This window comes from Epargyreus clarus, unplaced genomic scaffold (genome assembly GCF_041222505.1).
Source record: "Epargyreus clarus isolate Ecla_fem2 unplaced genomic scaffold, WU_Ecla_fem_2.2 ptg000033l, whole genome shotgun sequence".
Taxonomy (NCBI): domain Eukaryota; kingdom Metazoa; phylum Arthropoda; class Insecta; order Lepidoptera; family Hesperiidae; genus Epargyreus; species Epargyreus clarus.
The window spans coordinates 5284524-5306488 of record NW_027332238.1 but is presented as its reverse complement, the minus strand read 5'-3'; the positions used below and the strand labels follow the sequence as shown (position 1 = coordinate 5306488).

The 21965-nt window shown below is 37.8% G+C and overlaps 1 protein-coding gene across 1 annotated transcript; it reads right to left on the bottom strand.

Annotated features, from left to right (window-relative positions):
- Positions 1–308: 308 nt before the first annotated feature.
- LOC140755345 (uncharacterized) lies at positions 309–20886 on the bottom strand. The gene is made up of 6 exons (XM_073090540.1): positions 20776–20886; positions 17256–17354; positions 13010–13161; positions 3186–7371; positions 958–1920; positions 309–434 (listed from the first exon to the last, which is right to left on the bottom strand). The coding sequence occupies exons 1-6, from the start codon at positions 20776–20778 to the stop codon at positions 309–311; spliced, it is 5529 nt and encodes a 1842-aa protein (XP_072946641.1). The 5' UTR covers positions 20779–20886.
- Positions 20887–21965: the final 1079 nt, after the last annotated feature.

The window sequence follows — 21965 nt, the reverse complement described above, 5'->3', positions numbered from 1 at the left end:
TTTCTTAACCACTAGGCAATCACTTCTTAAAACCTATCCTTTATTATTATCTAATGATGCTGTATTTTTGTACGATGCAGTCCACCTGATGGTAAATGGCTACTGCCGACCATGGACATGTGTAAACAACCCCAGACAGGATTAGATTCCTATTAGATACTAAGCTGGAACGCCTGGAAAAAGTGTGGCTCCCTTACCACACCCTTCAAACCAGAACACAGCAACATCTAGCACTGCTGTAATAAGGCAGAAATAGGCGTGGCGATGATGCAGCCGGAGTCGAACCACAATGAGTTCTTTCAATTTGATTACTTACTTGCAACTTCAATATCAACAACAGCTTCTTCCAAACCATCCACGATACCTTGGGTCGTGCCAATAATCTCCCCGGTGTCAGTCATGTAGACCTTCGGTTTAGTATCTTGACTTGGTTCCTAAAACAGAAAATCCGTTACATATGTAAAGAAAAAGTTTCTTTTAATTAATGTTTTTTTTTGTACAGAAAATTAATTAATAGAGTATTAGTATTTAGCGGTCACCATACCGGTCTGACGCGCATAGGGTCCCGGGTTCGATACCCGGCCAGACAGAAATCTAATTGGTGAATTTAGGTTTCTGTTTCTGGGTCTGGGTGTTTGTGTATTTGTCTCTGTGTATGTCCATAGCACCCAGGTTATAGGGAATCCTAGTGTGGGGCTGTCAGTATAGAAAGCGTTTGTTATTCGCTGCTGTGTTCCGGTTTGAAGGGTGTGGTAAGAGAGACATACTTTTCCGAGGCGTTCCAGCTTAGTCCTCAGGTGTAGCGGCGCATCTGTGGCCGACCTCAGGTAGGAATATCTAATCCTATCTGGGGTTGATTACAGATGTCCATGGGCGGCAGTAGCCACTTACCATCAGGTGGACTGCATGCGTGTTTGCTACCCCTATATTATAAAATAAATAAATAGTTAGTAATACCTGTATAACCGGAACGCTGGCCAACTGTTTTCTTCTAGCAATTTCCTCTGGATCAAATTTAACCGGTCTATACTGCTGCATAGGGTCTACCTTAGGCTCTTCTATGATCTTTTTAGGTTCATCTATAGTCACTTCTATCTTTTGTGTCATTTCTTTATGACCATTTTCAATAATGTCAGTTTTCTGAACTTGTTCAATTTCTCTATGACCATTTTGAACAACTTTTTCAACTTGGTCAATTCCTTTATGACCATTGTCAGTAACTTTTTGAACTTGGTCAATTTCTTTATGACCATTTTGAGTAACTTTCTGAACTTCAACATTTGCAGTGACTTTAGTTTCTTTTTTGACTTCTTTGTGACTCTCAGCAGTTTGAATTTTTTCAATCTTTTCAGATACTTTTTCGACTTTCACATCGCTTTTAATAGATTCTTCGGCTTTTACATCAGTCTTAACAGCTTGTTTCTCTTCTTTCAAATCAAACGAAACTTTTACCACACCGTTGGTTTTCTCAGATTCTGTACTACTCTCTGTCTTAACTTCTTCGTGAGATTCAAATTTCGAACCATTTTCAGTCTTACCATTGCTATGACCATTACGTGCGCTGACCTCGACCTCAATGATTTGGACTCTCTCATCTTCCTTCCCATTCTTACTATCGCCATTCGCTTCTTCAATAGTCACATTCACCGACAACTCATTAACATCCTTATGATTATTTTGTACTTGTTTTTCTATCTCTTTCCATTCTTTTTCAAAATTATCTTTTATCTCCTTCGTTTCTTTGTTAATTGATCCGCTTGATGACATCTTATGTTCAATTCGGACTGATTTTGAAGACATACTGATTTCTTTTTTCGCTTCGATACCGACTTCTTCCTTGTATTCTTCGATGCTTTTGATCGTTTTGTCGATTTCAGACGCGAGAAGCGATGATTTTCGCTCTATTTCCAAAATTTCCTCCTAAAGAAAAGAATTTAATTAAAATACTATTTATGATTTATGCAGATCTGTTCAAATAATTTATTTTAAGTAAGACAAACACAGATTGAAATAAATATTACTAAGTATCAAAAGTATAAAACAAAAAAGTGTTATGATCAGAGCTAATACATCTGTAACCAACTATAAAGAAGTTCACACTGAAGATATTTCAGCAGAGCTTCTACTGCTGAGGAGTAAGTTATATGTTGTATAAGTACTATACAAAGGCCACCATACAAACCAAATATAAGCAGCATTTCTTACTGTAATAAAACAAAAAAGGCGTGGCGCTGGAATGATAATTTTAGTAAAATGTATTGAAACTAAAAACTTAACACGTTCGTTGCATTACGATCTATGATACCTCTTGCGGGACTTCCGTATCTTGCGTCGACAAAAATTGTGTTTTTTCACTCCTTGCTCTAATTTGTAAAGTTCTGTGTATATGAGTAAGACAAATATAGTATACATATTTGCTTCCTACTTAAAACTGAATTTAAGGACATAAAAAAATAATTAGAGATTTATTAGCTTCCTAACGCACAGTGGTATAAGGTTTTTCATTCCTTGCGTTAGGAGACGTATTAGCACTCGTGGAATCGTAGGCCCCGTAAACGCTAGAGAGGCGGGGCCGCGTTTAAGTGTTGTGCTAGCATCGACGGGGCAGGTCGCGCACAAGTTTTACGCATAAAGAGAAAATAAAATAAAATAATATTTTTTTAATTATTCAGAATGTGTTCAGTTACTAAACGTTAATTTAATTCCGCCATGAGTATATTTTAAAGCAACAACAGCAAGAACAAATGTCATGTCATGTTATTAATACTCATTCTATCCAATTTTTCCCTACCAAAGACCGATTTTTAACAATCTCTTGAATGAAGTAATAATGTTATTATTTAATTTTCAAATATATCTGACAGATATACGACAAAAAAATGAGATTTAACGAATTAAAAAAAAAAAACATGTAATAATAACACAAAATAAAGAAAAATAAAAATGCTACACAAAATATTATTATGAAAATACATATCGCCACTGAGAATGATGTTAATTAATTGAAAATGTCTTAAATTCAAAACATATAATATACAATGCTTTGAAATGGTAAAAAGTTACATAGAAAACCATTTCTGAGAACGATAGTGTGTTTTAAAATATGAAAACAAAGTTAACCCACGCAATTTTACAAATTGGAATGATATTACATTGTCTAATAAAAAACCAACTAAGCAACATACCTTGGTCATTTCCTCTCTATCCGACCCACCTCTGAGCCCAGGCTTGATATACCTCATATTCCTCCACCTTTCGGACCCACCTTGCAACCCTGGCTTCTTATACTCCGGGGACCCGAGTTCCCGCCCAGGAGGAGGCGTTGGCAAGGGCGGTTCGTAGGTATAGCTCTCAATAGCCGTATCGATATGGGGTACTAGCTTCTTCTTCACGATATTTGGGTCTTCGTCATCAGGAGGGGTGCAGTCTCTTGGAACTGGGGTGGTACCCCTGGTTTTTGGTAAGGGTATTTCGAGCTTAAACATGTATTCGTCTGTAACAGGAGTGGCGGGGACGGGAGGGGATTGGACATCTTCTACAACTTCTTCAACCTTCTTTTCCTCTATAGAACGTTCCTTCTGCTGCTGGAGAGAGAGTTCCTTCTGAGACATTTCAGCTACAGATTTTGCTTCAAATGACGCTTCTTGGACGGATTTCGCTTCAAAGGACGCTTCCGCAACCGATGAAGCTTCGAAAGACGCTTCCGCAACAGACTTAGCTTCAAAAGATGCTTCTTGGACAGATTTAGCCTCGAAAGATGATTCCTCGACCGATGTAGCTTCAAACGACACTTTTTTGACAGATTTAGCTTCAAATGACGCTTCTTGGACCGACTTAGCTTCGAACGATGCTTCTTGCACAGACTTAGCTTCAAACGAGGCTTCTTGTGATACATAAGTCTCCTGTTTGGATTCAATATGCGCTGATGTCGCCTCAATAGCTGTTTCTACTTTAATTGCTCTACCTTCTATTTGCAGAGCAGTTGGCGCACTCAATACCTCTTGATACAACTTCGTTTCTGTCTCATCAAGACCTTCAATAGCCACTTCTGTTTTCTCAATCACTTGCACCGGTATTTCCTCAACTTCCTCAGCTATTATTGTCTTATCTAACTTAGTTTCGCCGACAGATTTGAATGTTGCTGTCTGAGATACATCTAATGACTCAAACTTATCCTGTACAGCTGTTTGTACGCCAACAATCGATTCGTATATCTTAGAGTCAGCGACATCACGCTTGTGCAACGCAAGTTCTACTTCAGATATCACGACAATCGGTTCTTCTACCTCTACTGGGACCAGTTTCACGATCTTCAGTTCGGCAGATGCTTCTTCCAATGTTTTTCCTTTCTTAACAGGCACTTTAATAGCCTCAGCGATCTCAGTGGCCTTATTTTCGACTATTACTTCAGCGGCTTGCGTCACAACTGGCTCCTCTACGTTAAACTCTTCATGTTTCACTTCTTCTATTCTTACCTCAGTCGCCTCTGCAACGGTTTTGATAGCAGTTTCCACAGTCTCCTTAGCTTGTAACGCTTTCGGTGCGACAACTTCTAATTCCTCTGTTTTGACTTCTTCAACATATGCTTCTGACGCCTCAGCGACTGACTTAGCGCTAGCTTCGTAAACAACTTCCAGGCTCTTTGCCGGTGGTTCCTTGATTTTGAGTACTTCATCTTTCACTTCTTCAATAACCACTTCTGAGGACTCAGCAATTGCAGTGGCAGCTGTTTCAATCACAGCGCTAGCTTGTTCAATATGCACAGACTTAACATCCTCAATGATCTGTATAGGCTGTATTTCTTCCACCACCTTCTGTTCTACTTCTTGAGCCTGCAGTAGAATCGTCTCTTCTTTTTCCTTCTTAACAGCGCTTTCTACAGCAACCTTCTCAATTTTAGACTCTTCTCGTTTTTCTGTTGTTTCTCGCCTTGAAATTTCTTCAAATATGGCGTCTTTGTTAGTGTAGACATGCGATTCTACTATCGCTACGTACGTGATTGGACCCTCTTGTGTCTGAGGCACAGGCTCTTCAGGTACAGGGCGTACATACGGCACGGGTGTCTTCAACTCACGGGTCTCACGATGCATTTTCGCTTCATAGCTCTGTTTGGTCATAGTCTGTTTTTCAGATATTTCGTGTCTTCCAATCCTTGTCTCTAAGGGCACACTTTCCCTTTTCGCGTCGTAACTTGAGCTTGTTACTGACTTCATTCCGGTTTGTGAGTATTTACCGATTTTAGACATCTCCAACTCACTCTCTTTACTAAGTCTAGACATTTCTAACTCACTCTCCCTACCAATTCTAGACATTTCTAACTCTTCTTTCCGATCGTGCGCTTTGCTACGACTTCTAGATTTAGTCCGTCTTTGCACTGATACGCTCCTTCTATCAGGTTCTTCGATTCCAGATTTCTTCTGGAATTCAGTTATAACAGCATCCAGCTTCTCGATCAGTTCTGGAGATTTCCTTTCAACCATTTGCGCCATTTCCGCACCGGTCTTCCGTCTCGTTTCTATAAATTCTTCTTCTTCATACAACTCTTCATCGAATTCTTCATCAAACGTTTCTCTCTCTTGCATATGTCTGTCTCTTTCTTGCTTGTACATAAGAGCCTTTTGTTCTGCGGCGATCCGTTCTTCTTCCCGTCTTCTCTCTTCCATTCTATGATCTATCATTACCTTCTCTTCCATTTCACGTATATCTTTCTCAACTTTGCTGTCTTTTATATCTTCAACTTTCCGTTCTTGAACTTTCATCTCTTCTTTACGTATTTCCTGCTGTGCTACTTCAATCCTTTCTTTTTCATCTCTTATCCTTTCTTGTTCTTTCTTAACCATCTCTTGTTCTTTCCTAACCATCTCTTGTTCTTTCATCAACCTTTCTTGTTCTTTCCTGACCTTCTCTTGTTCCTTCAACACCATTTCCTGTTCCCTCTTTATTCTTTCCTGTTCTCTCATCATCATCTCCTGTTCTTTCTTAATCCTTTCCTTTTCCGTGACCGTTTCAGTAACTGTAACTACTTTTTCTGTCTCTTTCTCTTCAGATAGAACGGGTTCAGTCAAAATAAATCTAGACAAAGCGACCATCACATCAGTTAGATGTATAAAGAAGGTTTTTAATAACAAATTGTAGTGGTACGAAGAATGTGTGGTACCTCTTATCTTAGGTATTGTTTGTAAACCAATTGTATAAGCCCTTTGTTCTGCTAAGAGTTTCGCTGTAGACATCTTTTTGTCAGACGCTTGTGAGCTAACTCTATCAGCTTTCACTTCTTTCTCATACCGTACTTCTTTATCTTCTTTAATTACTTCTTCTTTTCTCTCTAAACCTTCTCTTTCTTGTTTAACTTTGGCCTCTTCTACGCCTTTTCTTTCTTCTACATTTTTTTCTTCTTTTATACCTTTTCTTTCTTCAACAATCTGTTCTTCGTATATCATTGACTTCCGCCTCACACTATCATCTTCAATAACTTCCTCTAATTCTTTAGTCGATAACCTTTTTTCTTCTATACCATCTTGCGCACTCTCTATCTTCTCTATCTCTTTCTTAACATCTTTCGTCTCGCTCTGTTTGATTATTTCTTCCGTAGTTTTGTCAATTAGTTCAACTAACTCGCTCACAGCTTTAGCATCTTGTACTTCTACTTTGCTTTCTTCTTTTTCTATCTTAACTTCCTTCTCAACTTTCGTTTCTTTAAATTCAGACTTAACTTCTTTAAAATCTACAATCTCCTTCTCCGATGAGCTGATTTCAATATCTATTTCTTTTTTGATCTCCTCTGCTACTGAGACCGCTCTTTGAATACTCTCGTCAACTATCTCGGATGCTGTCATCTCAATCTTATCCAGATCAAGCTCCTTCTTCATCTTCTCCAAATACTCAGCTTCTTGTTGCTTTATCTGATGTTTAATCTCTTTACTCTCTTTACGAATCTCATTCTCTCTCTCCCTCTTCTCTTCTTTAATCTCAACTGTCTTCTGTTCTTGGATCTTCTTAATCTTCTTTCCTTCAGGATCATATTGCTCAGAAATAGGCAACTTGAATCTACTCTCCGGTGGTATATCAGGCTTAATTTCCAAAATATCCTCTACTTCTATTTTCGGGAACTGATCCTTATAATTAGGGTTGAGGATTATAGGGTCTTCTAAGGGTGGTACATCAATGGGGTCGGTGGAGAAGGGTCGGTAGGGTTTGGTTGGAGTGAGGAAGGGTGAGGCGGTGAGTGATCTAGCATCTTTGGGTGGGGGTACTTCTATGAAGGTTGCTAGTTTGAATACCTCAGTGGGATCCGAGGGTTGGTCTGTATCTTCCTGGTCTACCGGCTCGTATATGGGCTCGTAGTCGTCGAGCACCGGGTCGTATAGGCCGCTGGAAGGAAAATTAGAACTTAACACTGGAATGCTACCAAGGTTAATACAAAACTTTGATATGTTGTACTCCAATGTATTTAAGACAGGTGGAAGAACTAGTGTGATTCATAATTAGGTGTCCAAAATGTAAACAAAGGTGTTGACCTATCAAGAAAATATGTTTCAGATGGTAGTTTATTCTTTTGACAATATTAAATTAATACAACGATAATAAAATAATAATCTAAATAAATTAAAATCATTTTCCAATATTTATATTATGTCAAATTATTTCATACGGTAATAATAATAAAAAACAAGGTTTATGGTAGAAAATTAAAATGTGATAATGGTAACACAATTGGAATCCAAAACATTTCTTGTGCCGTCATTTTTAAGTTTCGTAGCTGATATTATTCATTTTCGTGATTGTGATCGAACTCGTTTACATAACGCGTTTGTTAAATTGTGTATATTTGTTAAAATTTTAGTTTTTTGTTGAGTTTGTTAAAGTTTTTGTTTTCATGTTAATTTTGACAGTGACATTTCTTTGTTTACATTTTGGACACCTAATTATGAATCAGACTATAGTGTGATTCGACCAGGATCAATGATACATCTATGGTTCTACTATCTTTCAACAATATTCAAACAATAACTGGTATTGTTCGATTTGCTTGAGTTCGTATTGTTTGTGGATACGGAACCCTCTGTGTGCTAGTTTGACTCGCATTTGACCAATTATTAGCTTACGGTTTAGCACAAATTCGAAAACCATTGATAATTTTATGCATGTGTATATGTATGTATAATATTTTTTTTATAATATTGGAGTAGTAGGCGAGCTTGCATTCCACTTGATAGTGAGTAGCTACTGCAACACATGGACATCTGTAATTAACCCCAGATAGGATTAGATATCCTACCTGAAGTCAACCCCAGATGCGCCGCTACCCCTGAGGACTAAGCTGGAACGCCTTGGATAACCATGTCTCCCTTACCACACCCTTCAAACCAGAACACAGCAGCGTTTAACTCTGTTGGTAATAAGGCAGAATGGTTGTGGCGGTGGTGCCGCCGGAGTCGAATCACAGAGGGTTCTACCACCTCCAAATATTAATTATAATCAAATAATTATAAATAATAATTACATTATAATCATCAATATAGTATCTGTGGATCATCAAAGAAATTAACGTTATGTTACTCTGTGACTCGGCACTCATTTTGACTTTTTTTTAATTAATCACTGTTTTTTTTAAAGATAATATTACCGTATTTTTAAATATTTTTTTATAATTTAAAAAAAATAGGTAAATACAAAATGTTTTATTTTCTGAAACAATAAACTTATTATTTTTAATTCCTTTAGTAGAATGTTACAAATATTAAACACAAAACATTTTTCGAATGAATAACTTAACTTTCTTAATACGCCATAAACGAAATAATTATTTCTTTAACTTTGCATCACTAGCATATATTTTAAAAGATAAACGTCTTTTGTCACTGAGCCATAAAAAAGGACAAATATTCCCCGAATTTTAAAAAATATGACTGTCACAATCACCACAGATAATAACTAAAACAAAAAAATAACGTTCTTTTTTTAAATGTCACAACCATTGAGTCTAAAATATTCACAGATTCTTAAAATTCCCGCCACATTCACCACAGATTATGAATTAAAACACAAATATTCTTTTAAACTGCCACCGTTACCGCGTAAACCGTAAAACACAGATAACACAAATATTTTATTAACTGCGACGCGTTTTCCCGCGTAAACCATAGAATACAGATAATAAATACAGAAACTCACTGATTTTTATAGACCAGGTAAAACCTCATTTTGTCATGGGTTCGTTAACTCGAAATAAAATAAGACGGATGGGTTTTTTCGGAACAAAAGCCTAAATGGGAATGACTTAGACCTATATAGTTTTGCTATTTTCGTCGATCACAACCCTGACACTGAGTTACTAAATATAGACTCCTAATTAGGGTTCCGTTTTAATTAATTAATTAGCTTTCAAAATAAAATTATATTATAAAAGGTTTTAAAACAATTTTGATTTTCGTATTTTTCAAAAAAATACATTCTTTGATACCATAGATTAGTAAATATTACTCACTCCTAACAAGAAAATGTAACCAGTTTTGAGAATTTAAATAGTAGCGTAAAAAAGTTTTGCCACGTCTCCGTGCTAAAATATTTGAAATAATTATTTATTTATTATGTAAATTACGCGGTATTAGTTATTTATTCATAAATTTTCTCTAAAAATGTTTTTATTTGTCAAGAATTCAAAAAAAGAACTTACTAATAATCCGTTTGTGGCTTCATTCAATTTCAAGGCGGCGAAGTATCTTTACTAATCTATGTTTGATATCCAAATAAAAAAAATTGTCTGCCATCTTGGATTGTCCGCCATATTGGTTAGAATGACGAATAAGTATTCGTAAGTATATTATATAATAAAGTATAATGCAAAAATTCAGCTTAATCGATTGGTTAAGTTTTTTATAATTCTCCTCGGATAAAAACGAATTATCAAAACAAGTTAACTAAAAGCTTAAATAAAACCAAAATGCAAAGTTTGTTTTATGAATTTTAAATATTTCAAATTAGGTTTCGTTACAATAAGTTTAATCTATCCGTCAACAGATGGCGCTCCATATCAATTTAACAAACAAAAACTAATCTCTCAATAATCAAGTACAAATAAATATACTTCTAAGTAATTCAATAGAAAATGAAAGTTAAAATATTTTGTTTATCTACGGAACCCACACCGAATATAGATATATAACTATAAAAATAAACTATTTGAATCTTCGATATATTTGACTTTGGCATCCCTATATTCCGTAAGGTGCAACCCACACTGCGTGTATAGTCGTAGCAGTTTAATGTTCGAAATGTTAACTACATTGATGGCTAGGCAAAACCTACCCAAGTTCGAAATTAGGCAATAATTGGCAAAAAATGGTTAGTATTGATCATTATTATTAATAAATTACTTGCGGGTGTTAATAATTGATTAACAGATGCAAGTGATTTCGATCGACATACCAAATCAACATTTTGGAAGTTGATTTTTTTTTGCCTAATCCTTCATTGTTTAAGCCGTAAATGGCTATTATAATTTATATTTTTATATTTTAAACTATGATGTTGCACAAATTCACCTATATCTGCAATAACTGCAGTTTTAAGCGTTGTTGTGTTCCGTTTTGAAGGGCGTGGTAAGAAAGACATACGAATCCGAGGCTTTTCAACGTAGTCCTAAGGGTCCTAAGGGTATCAGTCCACTTCGACCGCGATCGAAGCTGCGGGTAAAAGCTAGTATATTTTTTTATAATATAGGAGTAGTGGACGAGCATGCAGTCCACATGATGGTAAGTGGCTACTGCCGCCCATGGACATCTGTAATCAACTCCAGATATGATTAGATATTCTTACCTGAGGTCGGCCACAGATGCGCCGCCTCCTGAAGACTAAGCTGGAACGCCTCGGAAAAGTCTGTCTCCCTTACCACACCCTTCAAACCGGAACACAGCAGCGCCTAACACTGCTGTTATTAGGTAGAAATATATGTGGCGGTGATGCCGCCGGGTCGAACTACAAAGGGTTCTACCACCTTCACTAGTAATAGCAAATCGCAGCGGTTTTCCGCGCAGTGCGTAACAGACCTAATACTTCGATATTTATATCTATGCAACCATCCATTGGCACATAATATGTCAATCAGTTAAGTCGATAAAGACAAGATTAATTAAATTAGAACAGTTCAATATCAGGTTATTTAATAGCTAGTTTATAACTTTTATTATTATCATCATCATCATCAACCTATTACTGTCCCACTGCTGGGCACGGGTCTTCTCATAATGAGAAGGATTAGGCCATAGTCCACCGCTCTGGACAAGTGCATATTGGTAGACTTTTTGAGATATTTTTAAGACTTCTCATGTATGCAGGTTACCTCACGATGTTTTGCTTCACCGTTTAAGCAAGTGATAATTAATTTCTAATAGGCACATAACTTTGAAAAATCAGACGTGCCTGGGATTTGAACCTTGGATTGCTTGATCAAGAGGCAGAGTTTCTTAACCACTAGGCTATCCCTCCTTTAGTTATATAACTTATATTATATACTAGTTTATATAACTGCAGCTTCTCTTGGCCACATTTTATCTATCCCTCGGGAACGGTAACTTCAGGGGTAAAAGGTACCCTATGACCTTTTCTGAACCCCTGACAACGTGTGTTGATTTCATGAGAATCGGTTATGAAGTTAGTGCTCGTACACAAAACTGCGATGCGACGCGACGCGAATTCGCAACGCAGAAAATTGCGACACGAATTGCTGCGATGCGATATTGTGCGGCATAGCGTCTCCCAGGGTGACCATACAGGGTGATACAAGAAAGAGTAACAAAAAAGATTTTGAGTTCATCCATTTATCATATATCATTTATTTTATATTTAGTTTCCCAAAGAGTCCCGTTCCTCAATCAGTAATATGAAAAGTCAACAAGTCAACAAGTCGTAATTTGTCATTTTTTACATTAAAGTATACGTCTTCCCACAGAACAAATACAGGTCTGTGCATCTTCCCTACACGCTGTCTCAGAACGAACTAAAAATGGCGTCAACAAGTGTGACGAAACATCGCAGGAATGCGCGATGCGAATTAATTCGCAGATTTTTACGATGCGACGTCGCATCGCAGTTTTGTGTACGAGCCCTTAAGGTGTGAAAGTGTAATTCTCGCTCCACATTCTCGAGATTCTCGCGAGAACGCGAGAAAAGCACGAGAAGCAAGAATGTGGAGCCTATACGAATCGGGATTTTCTCACGTTCTCGTGAGAATGTGGAGCAGGATTAATAAACAAACAAAATCACTTTTGCATTAGTTAGGAAGCAAGTGTATTATATATATAAGGCGAGCTTTCAACCCTGAATCAATTTGATCAGGTGTTTATTTTCCAAAAACCGAGAAAAAGGTGTTTTATAATTTGTAACCGAAAAGTTAAATGCAAGTTTTCCGAGGAATTGATTTAAAATTAGCAGAGTTTGATTCCTTTCTTATTTTACCCTCTGAAGGGTGGAATATCAACAAATCCTTTCTCAGTAGGTCTGCGTCATATAAGGAGCTACTGACTAAATTTCAAATGTCTATCTTCAGTAGGTTAGAATCAACGATGATGAATATAGATTGTAGTAGCAGACGAGCATGCAGTCCACCTGATGGTAAGTGACTACTGCCGCCCATGGACATCTGTAAGAAGCGTTGGCTAGCATGCTCCACTAATATGTAATACGATAGTAGAAAAAACACAACATTATAAGTATTTTGGGAGGTAAAACCTGTGGTTCGACTCCGGCGGCACCACCGCCACACCTATTTCTGTTATAACAGCAGTGTAGCGCTGCTGTGTTCTGGTTAGAAGGGTAGTAAGAGAGACATATTTTTCGTGGCGTTGAAGCTTAGTCCTTAGGAGTAGCGGCACATTTATGGACGACCTTAGGTAGGAATATCTAATCCTGTCTGAGGTTGATTATAGATGTCCATGTGCGGCAGTAGCCACTTACCATCAGGTGGGCTGCATGCTCGTCTGCTACGCCTATATTATATAAAAATACTCACCGCACCACACCAAGCACCAAGCTATCCTCAGCTGCGTTGACAGCTTCGCTTGCGACTGCGTGCGACATTTCAGTCGCAAGGCTGTCTTCTATCCGCAAGACTGTATCGCCGTCCTGTAGCCCTGCGCGGTCCGCTGGTGAGTCTGGGAGTACCTTTGGAAAAAATAAAAATAAAGTAAAAAATAAAATATGCCAAGTGCGAGTTTAATTCGCAAACTAAGGATTCCGTATCACCAAAGTTTCATTAAAAAATAATGTAAATTAAAAGAAGAAATAATTAGCTAAGTGTGAGTCGAACTCGCACGTGTAGGCTTCCATGACACCAAATGTTCAATATATTTTACTTATTTTTATAAAATAATCATATTAAAACATGTTTTATTGTTCTTCTTTGTTTTGATTATAATACCAGTTATAGTAGTAAACGTATTGTAAAAATTTCAACCGTCTTCCTAGTACGGTTTAACAGTTAGGTTGAAAAATACCGAAAGATACCGGTTTGTTGTATGGAAACCCCCTATAATATTCAACTTTGTTTTATTTTTAGTATTTGTTGTTATAGCGGCTACCGATAAGCATCCTCTGTAAAAAAATCGAGAAACTATCTATTACGGTTCCAGAGATAGAGCCCTGTGACAGACGGACGGACGGACAGCGAAGTCTTAGTAATAGGGTTCCGTTTTTATCCTTTGGGTACGGAATCCTAAAAATAATTAGCTAAGGGTTCACCAAACTTTCATTGAAGGACTTATTGTAAGTTTATTTTAGGTATTTGCATAGATTAGTAAAGATACTTCGCCACCTTGAAATTGAATGAAGCCACAAACGGCTTATTTTAGTAAGTTCTTTTTTTGAATCCTTGACAAATAAAAACATTTTTAGAGAAAATTTACGAATAAATAACTAATTTACGTAATAATTACGTAATTTACGTAATAAATAAATAATTATTTCAAATATTTTAGGGACATTGTAGCACGGAGACGTGGCAAAACTTTTTTACGCAACTATTTCAATTCTCAAAACTGGGTATATTTTCTTGTTAGGAGTGAGTAATCTTTACTAATCTATGGGTATTTGTTATAATGTTGCAAGACGAAAAGAAATGCAACGCGATTAAAAATAATGACCCCAGACAAATCCCGGTATTCCGGTTTTTTCGATATTTTCGAGATTAAGATAAAGTTACTAATTTTTATTAAGCATTTTACTATGTAATATTAATTTAGTGATATTCCGAAAGAAAATAGGTCCTATTACTTAATACCAAATTAATTGCAGCGTCTAACACTGCTGTTATAACAGAAATAGGTGTGGCGGTGGTGCCGCCGGAGTCGAACCACAGAGGGTTCTACCACCTTCATATGGTAGGTAGGGTGGTAGGTTTGTATGGGTATATTTTCATTACAATCATCATCATCATCGACAACCCATTATTGTCCCACTGCTGAGCACGGGTCTCCTCTCATAATGAGAGGGATAGGCCATAATCCACCGCGCTGCCCAAATACGTATTGGTAGACTTCACGTACCTTTGAGATGTTTTTTTTTAATCTCTCAGGTATGCAGGTTTCGTCGCGATGTTTTCCTTCACCGTTTATCAAGTGATAATTAATTTCTAATACGCAAATAACTTTGAAAAATCAGAGGTGCGTGCCTGGGATTTGAACCTCGGACCCCTCGATCGAGAGGCCGAGTTTCTTAACCACTAGGCTATCACTGCCTGCCTTCTCATTACAATACTTTTTAGTTATTTAGCGGTAAACTATATCAAAAAAAAGAAGGATACTATGTTTTTTTTTAAATAAAATATCAGAATGGATTTTTAGAGTTATTGATTTTTTTATTATATAAAATAGTATTTATGAATAATGAGTTTATTGTTAAAAAAATCTGTAAAGAATCTATTTTAAATAAGATAATTGCAATCGAATTAAACCTATTACGAAATAAACTAACATTGACACTAGATTGACAGCTAGAAATAGATTATTGGCAGTCGATCGACAACCTTAACTTCAATCCGATCTTGGCAGATAGATTGGCAATCGGTGCACATCTTTAGAATGGCAATGATGTAAATACGCAACTCTTATTTAGTTCGTTTTATTTTGAAAAAAATATTCTAGCTCTTGAAAATCTATGTAAAAATGAATGTTTGTCTGTATGTCCTTTATAGAATCGTAAACTATGCATTTGATAATGTGATCTTTAGCAAAGTTGTTGTGCATGAGCCCACGAAGGTTTCTGTGGACCAATTTTCGGCAGATGGCGCCACTGTCATTCCAATGAGGGTACACATTTTTAGTTATATGTATGTCATGTTATTTTTTTAAACGCGGGCGAAGTCGCGGGCGCTACTAGTATAAATACATATCAAAAAAGTAGTAATAGCCTAGTGGTTAAAACTGGACCTCTCGATCGAGGGGTCCGAGGATCAAATCCGAGGCACGCTCTGATTGTTCAGTAATGTGCGTATTACAAATTCAATTCAATTTAAATTGGTTGGAATTGGCATGATGACAAATTTTGAACTCCCCTTCTATAATGTAGGTACATGTCTACCGATTCCAAAAATCGTATTGTTTCTGCAATAAATTCAGTATTAACGAAAATAGTATACTTATTTTGAATTAAGCGCGAAAACGCTCGCGAGTGACGTCCGTTGGTGACGTCACATTAGAACATCCCATACAAAAGTTCAAGTAATTCAGTGACACCCAAAAATGACGTCATTCGCTCCGATTGGCGTTTCAGACAAGATGGCCGACTGCAGTATTTTATACTTTCATTTTATTGAAAATATCATAAATCTTAAAATATTTTTTAAAACCGGGCCATTTTTGAGAATCCTTTCAATATATTGTTTTTACTTACATCATTTATTCTTTGATTTTTTAATACTGTATATCATGCCTGTGAATCTTAATAGCTCTGTGATTGTAGTGTATCGATTGCTCTTTGAACCGAAGCGAATAGTCCGTTGTCTATAAAACTATACTCATTTTTAGTGTGTAGTTTCAAAGAATTTCTGAAGGTGGTAGAACCCTCTGTGGTTCAACTCCCGGCACCACCACCACACCTATTTCTGTTATAACAGCAGAGTAGCGCTTCTGTTCTGGTTTGAAGTGTGGTAAGAGACATACTTTTCCGAGGCGTTCCAGCTTAGTCCGGAGTAGCGGCGCATCTGTAGCCGCCCTCAGGTAAGAATCTGATCTTATCTCGGGTTCATTACAGATGTCCATACGGCAGTACCTTATCAGGTGGACTGCATGCTCGTCTGCTACTCCTATATTATAAGAGGACGCCCGTTGACTTAATGACACGACTATCTAGTCTTTAGGAGTGGCGCATTCATCTGTGATCGGCTTCGGTAGTAAATATTCTAATTTTTTTTTTATTATAAGGGTAGCAGACGAGCATGCAGTCCATCTGATGGTAAGTGGCTACTGCCGCCCATGGACATCTGTAATCAACCCCAGATAGGATTAGATATTCCTACCTGAGGTCGGCCACAGATGCGCCGCTACCCCTGAGAACTAAGCTGGAACGCCTCGGAAAAGTCTGTTTGGATTTGGTTTTGTGTCAGTTCTAGATTAGGTCAGAATGACACGTGTAAAGGTGTCCATTACAGTTCAAACCAGAACATAGCAGCGCTTAACACTGTATTAGGCAGAAATTGATGTGGCGGTGGTGCCGCCGGAGTCGAACCAGATTGCTACCTTTAAATGTATTTTTTTATAATATAGGAGTAGCTCACGAGCATGCAGTCCTGATGGTACGTGGCTACTGCCGTCCATGGACATTTGTAATCAACCCCAGATAGGATTAGATATTCCTACCTGAGGTCGGCCACAGATGCGCCGCTACCCTTTAGGACTAAGCTGGAACGCCTCGGAAAAGTATGTCTCTTACCACACCCTTCAAACCAGAACACAGCAGCGCTTAACACTGCTGTTATCAGGTAGAAATAGGTGTGGCGGTGTTACTGCCATTAACCAGAGTTATACTACCTTCAAATGTATGTTTACCTGCGTGGCGGAGCGGTCACCATACCGGTCTGACGTGCAAAGGGTCCCGGGTTCGATTCCCGGCCAGACATATATCTAAATGATGAATTTAGATTTCTGTTCTGGGTCTGGGTGTTTGTGTATTTGTCTATGTGTGTCCATGGCACCCACGACACAGGGAATCCTAGTGTGGCGCTGTGAGTGTAGAAAGTGTATGTTTGTTTAAAAATGTGTTACCTTGATAACTGTTAGGGGTATTTCGGAGTCATTCCCACCAACCAGCGTGAAGCCCCAAGCACTGTTGACCTCACGAACTATATGGACGTCTAGCTCCATCTGTTGGACAAATAAGGAACTATGTATTGTACCTAACACCATTTATTGAGGATTATGAAGTAAAGTGAAAGGTGGTAGAACCCTTTGTGGTTCGACTCCGGCGGCACCACCGCCACACCTATTTCTACCTAATAACAGCAGTGTTAAACGCTGCTGTGTTCTGGTTTGAAGGGTGTGGTAAGGGAGACAGGCTTTTCCGAGGCGTTCCAGCTTAGTCCTCAGGGGTAGCGGCGCATCTGTGGCTGACCTCAGGTAGGAATATCTAATCCTATCTGGGGTTGATTCCAGATGTCCATGGGCGGCAGTAGTCACTTACCATCAGGTGGACTGCATGCTCGTCTGCTACTCTTATATTATAAAAAAAAGTAAAGATTATTTTCATTATGTGTAGCTCCATCTATTGGTAAAATTGAAAACCAGTCATATATTAAAAACCAATTATTATTAACCATTTATTATTGATCGTAGGGTGGCGTAAAATTAATCATCCTTTTTTGTTTTTGAAACACTTTTGTACTGAATAAAAAAAGTGATTTTGAGTGATACAAATCTTTACCAGGACCTCTAACTTTTTTTGCTAATTAGAAAAGATGATATCTGTCAAGTGTCTTCCACCAGCGTTGAAAAACTTTGGTGTCCATTTCATCACATTTTCCACGACTTTATTTAAGATTTCCGCTGATAACACTCCGCATTCCAGTCTAATATTCTCCTTGAGCAATGTAGGCATAACTAAAATATATATGATAACTAGCTGACCCAGCAAACGTTGTATTGCCATATAAATAAATAAAAAAAATAGGGTTGTACTACTCTAATATTTAGGGGGATGAAAAATAGATGTTGGCCGATTCTCATAGATACCGGATAAGCACAAAAAATTTCATCAAAATCGGTCAATCCGTTTAGGAGGAGTATGGCAACGAAAACTGTGACACGAGAATTTTATATATTAGATTGCCTTTTCTGAGCTTCATTTAGATAACGTTCATTTACGGAACATTAAAAACTATAAATAAAGCCGTTTTCAGAAGTATATTGGATTCTTACATACAGTATTTAAAATGAGAGTATATTGTTTGATCAACGGCTTATATTAAATCTATGTAATCATTCTTTGTAATAGGCGCAAAGGGATTATAAAAGAACTAGCTGACCCGGCAAACGGTGTGTTGCTATATAAATAAAAAAAATGTTAAGGATGAACACCCTTACCACTTAGGGGTATAAAAAATAGATAGTAGCCGATTCTCAGACCTGAATACTACCTGATACTGAAACTGCATATAAAATTTGGTGAAAATCGGTAAAGCCGTTTCGGAGGAGTACGGTAACTAACATTCTGACACGAGAATTTTATATAAAAAATATATAGTATTATTCGGCTTTATGCACTCCTCGTATGTCTCTCTTATAGTACCCTTTATTATAGGAGTAGCAGACGAGCATGCAGTCCACCTGATGGTAAGTGGCTACCGCCCATGGACATCTGTACTCAACCCCAGATACAATTAGATTCCTTACCTAAGGAACGTCGCTATCTCTGAGGACTAAGCTGAAATGCCTCGGAAAATTATTTCTCTTTTACCACACTTCAAACCAGAACACAGCGCAGCACTGTTATAACAAAAATAGGCCTGTAGTTCCGGGACCAGAATAGGGCTACGATATTCCCTGCCTGTCGTAAGAGGTGACTAAAAGAGGCTTCCGGGGTCGCGAGCGGCAAGAGAAGTGACCGTCACACACTAGATGGTATGGTGAGTTTTATGCTCACCAGGGTAGAGCCCGACGGGGTAACACGCTGAGAGGACTCATTGCGTTCTTTTGGAGATCCCGGAGTCCTCAACGCAGCGCCGAGGACGGACACCGGGGGATTTTAGTGCGGTAAGAATCCCACATAACCCCGCTCCCTATTAGGTTCTTTTAGGCTATCAGGCGGACTGCATGCTTATTTACTTCAATCTTAAAATAAACTTACCTTAATAACACAGTTAACAACTGTTCGAAACCACAGTTAAACGCTAACTGTGGGAGCAATTGGCAAGGGTCGACAGTGACCGCATTTTAACCATTAGTTAGCACAACCTAAAAAAATAATACAAGCCAGAATACAGTCTCTGTCTTATATTTTAATGATTTATTTCTACACAAGACATTATACTTATATACACATTATACGTTATATGTAAGTATACTAAGGGAGACACACATTTCTGAGGCGTTCCAGCTTAGTCCGCAGGGGTAGCGGCGCATCTGTGACCGATCTCAGTTAAAGATTACTCACTCCCAACAAGAAAATGTACCCAGTTTTGAGAATTGAAATAGTTGCGTAAAAAAGTTTTACCACGTCTCCGTGCTAAAATGTTCCTAAAATATTTGAAATAATTATTTATTTATTATGTTAATTACGCAGTATTAGTTATTTATTCGTAAACTTTCTCTAAAAATGTTTTTATTTGTCAAGAATTTACTTACTAATAAGCCGTTTGTGGCTTCATTCAATTTCAAGGCGGCGAAGTATCTTTACTAATCTATGGCTTCTAATAATATAGGTTCAGGCAGGTAGGCAGGTAATATTAATAGTCAGATTCTTGTTTTTTATAACATTTTTGTTTAAGTATATTTTTGTTTTTAAAAAACTTACTAATAGCGAAGAGGTTTATCTCCGAGACCACGAATAATGTCAAACAAGTCGTAACTGACCACCTAGATTCAAAACTTAAAATCTAGTCTGCAACAGTGTGAAAGGTTTTTTCAAAAACAATGCGTTTACTAATACTTATTCTAGGTTTAACAAGTTATGTATTTTGTAAAACTAATACAAAATCTTTGACGGAATCAATGGGACAAGAGGTCATTGAACTAGCGGCTCCTATAAAAGGTAACTCATCAACCCATTACTGTCCCACTGCTGGGCACGGGACTCATATTGAGAAGGATTAGTCCATAGTCCACCGCGCTGGCCAAGTGCGTATTGGTAGTCTTCACATACCTTTGAGAAACTTAAGATCTCAGTTATGGAAGTTTCCTAATGATTCCCTTCACCGTTTAAGCAAGTGATAAATAATTTATAATATGCACGTTTGAAGGTGGTAGAACCCTTTGTGGTTCGAATCCGGTGGCACCACCGCCCCACCTATTTCTGTTATAACAGCAGTGTTAAGCGCTACTGTGTTCTGGTTTGAAGAGTGTGGTAAAGGAAACATACATTACCGAGGTATTCCAGCTTAATCCTCAGGGGTAGGCGCATCTGTAGCCGACCTCAGGTAGGAATCTAATCTTATCTAAGGTTGATTACAGATTACACTACAGGTTGATTACAGCAGTAGTCACTTACCATCAGGTGTGAAGCATGCTCGTCTGCTACTCCTGTGTTATAAAAATAGTTGATTACAGATATTCATGCGCAGTAGCCACTTACCATCAGATGGACTGCATTCTCACTTGTTTCTTAACATCTGCTATTTCCAGATGTACCACCAGATCTAGATGAAGAGCCGTCAGCAGAAGTGGACGACTTCTCCGTTACCAGCACTTCTCTTCAACCTGCAACAGCTAGGGACGGCAGGCGAGCCACGGTAAAGGAACTTTCTTTGCATCAGCTGCTAATCAGCTTCATTCTTTTAGGATACTGTCTTACTGAGCACGGGTTATCAATATGCGAGGGTAGTATTGCTAACCACGCTGGCTAAGTAAGGATAGAAGATGGTAGAACCCTCTGTGATTCATCCAGCGGCCCAACCGCCACACCTATTTCTGTTATAACAGCAGTGTAGCGCTGCTGTGTTCTGGTTTGAAGTGTGGTAAGGGACATACTTTTCTGAGGCTTTCCAGCTTAGTCCTCAGGAGTAACGGCGCAACTGTCTCCGACTTCAGGTAGGATTATCTAATATGGGGTTCTACTATCTACGATCTGGGGTTGATTACAGATGTCCATGGGCGGCAGTAGCCGCTTACCATCAGGTGGACTGCATGCCCGTCTGTTACTCCTATATTATAAAAAAGTAAAAATAAAAGCTTATTATTTTAAACTTTTTATAAAAAATGATTTTTTATCCTTTACCCTAAGAATCGAAACCTTACCTAACCATATATAGAGAGAAGGATGATATAGATTTATTGTTTTATATTTACAGGCTATAGACACACGGCGTAAGATGAAAGATATAGACAAGATAGAAGGAGTGAAGCCAGAAGAAGATGAAGCCAGGATTGAGAAAGAATTAGCAGAGTTGTACAAGGATCCAGGTAAATACATTCTTTGTTAAGTTACATCTATACTAATATTATAAAGAGGAAAACTTTGTTTGTTTGATTGTAATGAATAGGCTCGAAAACTACTGGACCGATTTTAAGATTCTTTCACCATTCGAAAGCATTATCCACGAGTAACATAGGCTATATTTTATATGAAATATGTTTGATAAATGGATTTTGAGGCGTACAATGTTTGCCAGGGCAGCTAGTACTTAATATGAGGACACCATACTAGTCTTCAGGCATGTGATCGGCTTCAGGCAGACCCTGCTCTATATGCAGTTGGTTACTGATGTCCATATAGTGACTTACCATCAGGTGGACTGCATGCTTACTATACCTGAGAACGCATAT

Coding starts and splice junctions, on each gene's coding strand:
- LOC140755345 (XM_073090540.1), bottom strand. Junction 7,372..13,009: donor TTGGTGCTTGGTGTGGTGCG/GTGAGTATTTTT, acceptor TTTTCCTTCCAG/CGGCCTATACGACCCGGTGC. Junction 1,921..3,185: donor ATAGAGAGGAAATGACCAAG/GTATGTTGCTTA, acceptor TCTTTTCTTTAG/GAGGAAATTTTGGAAATAGA.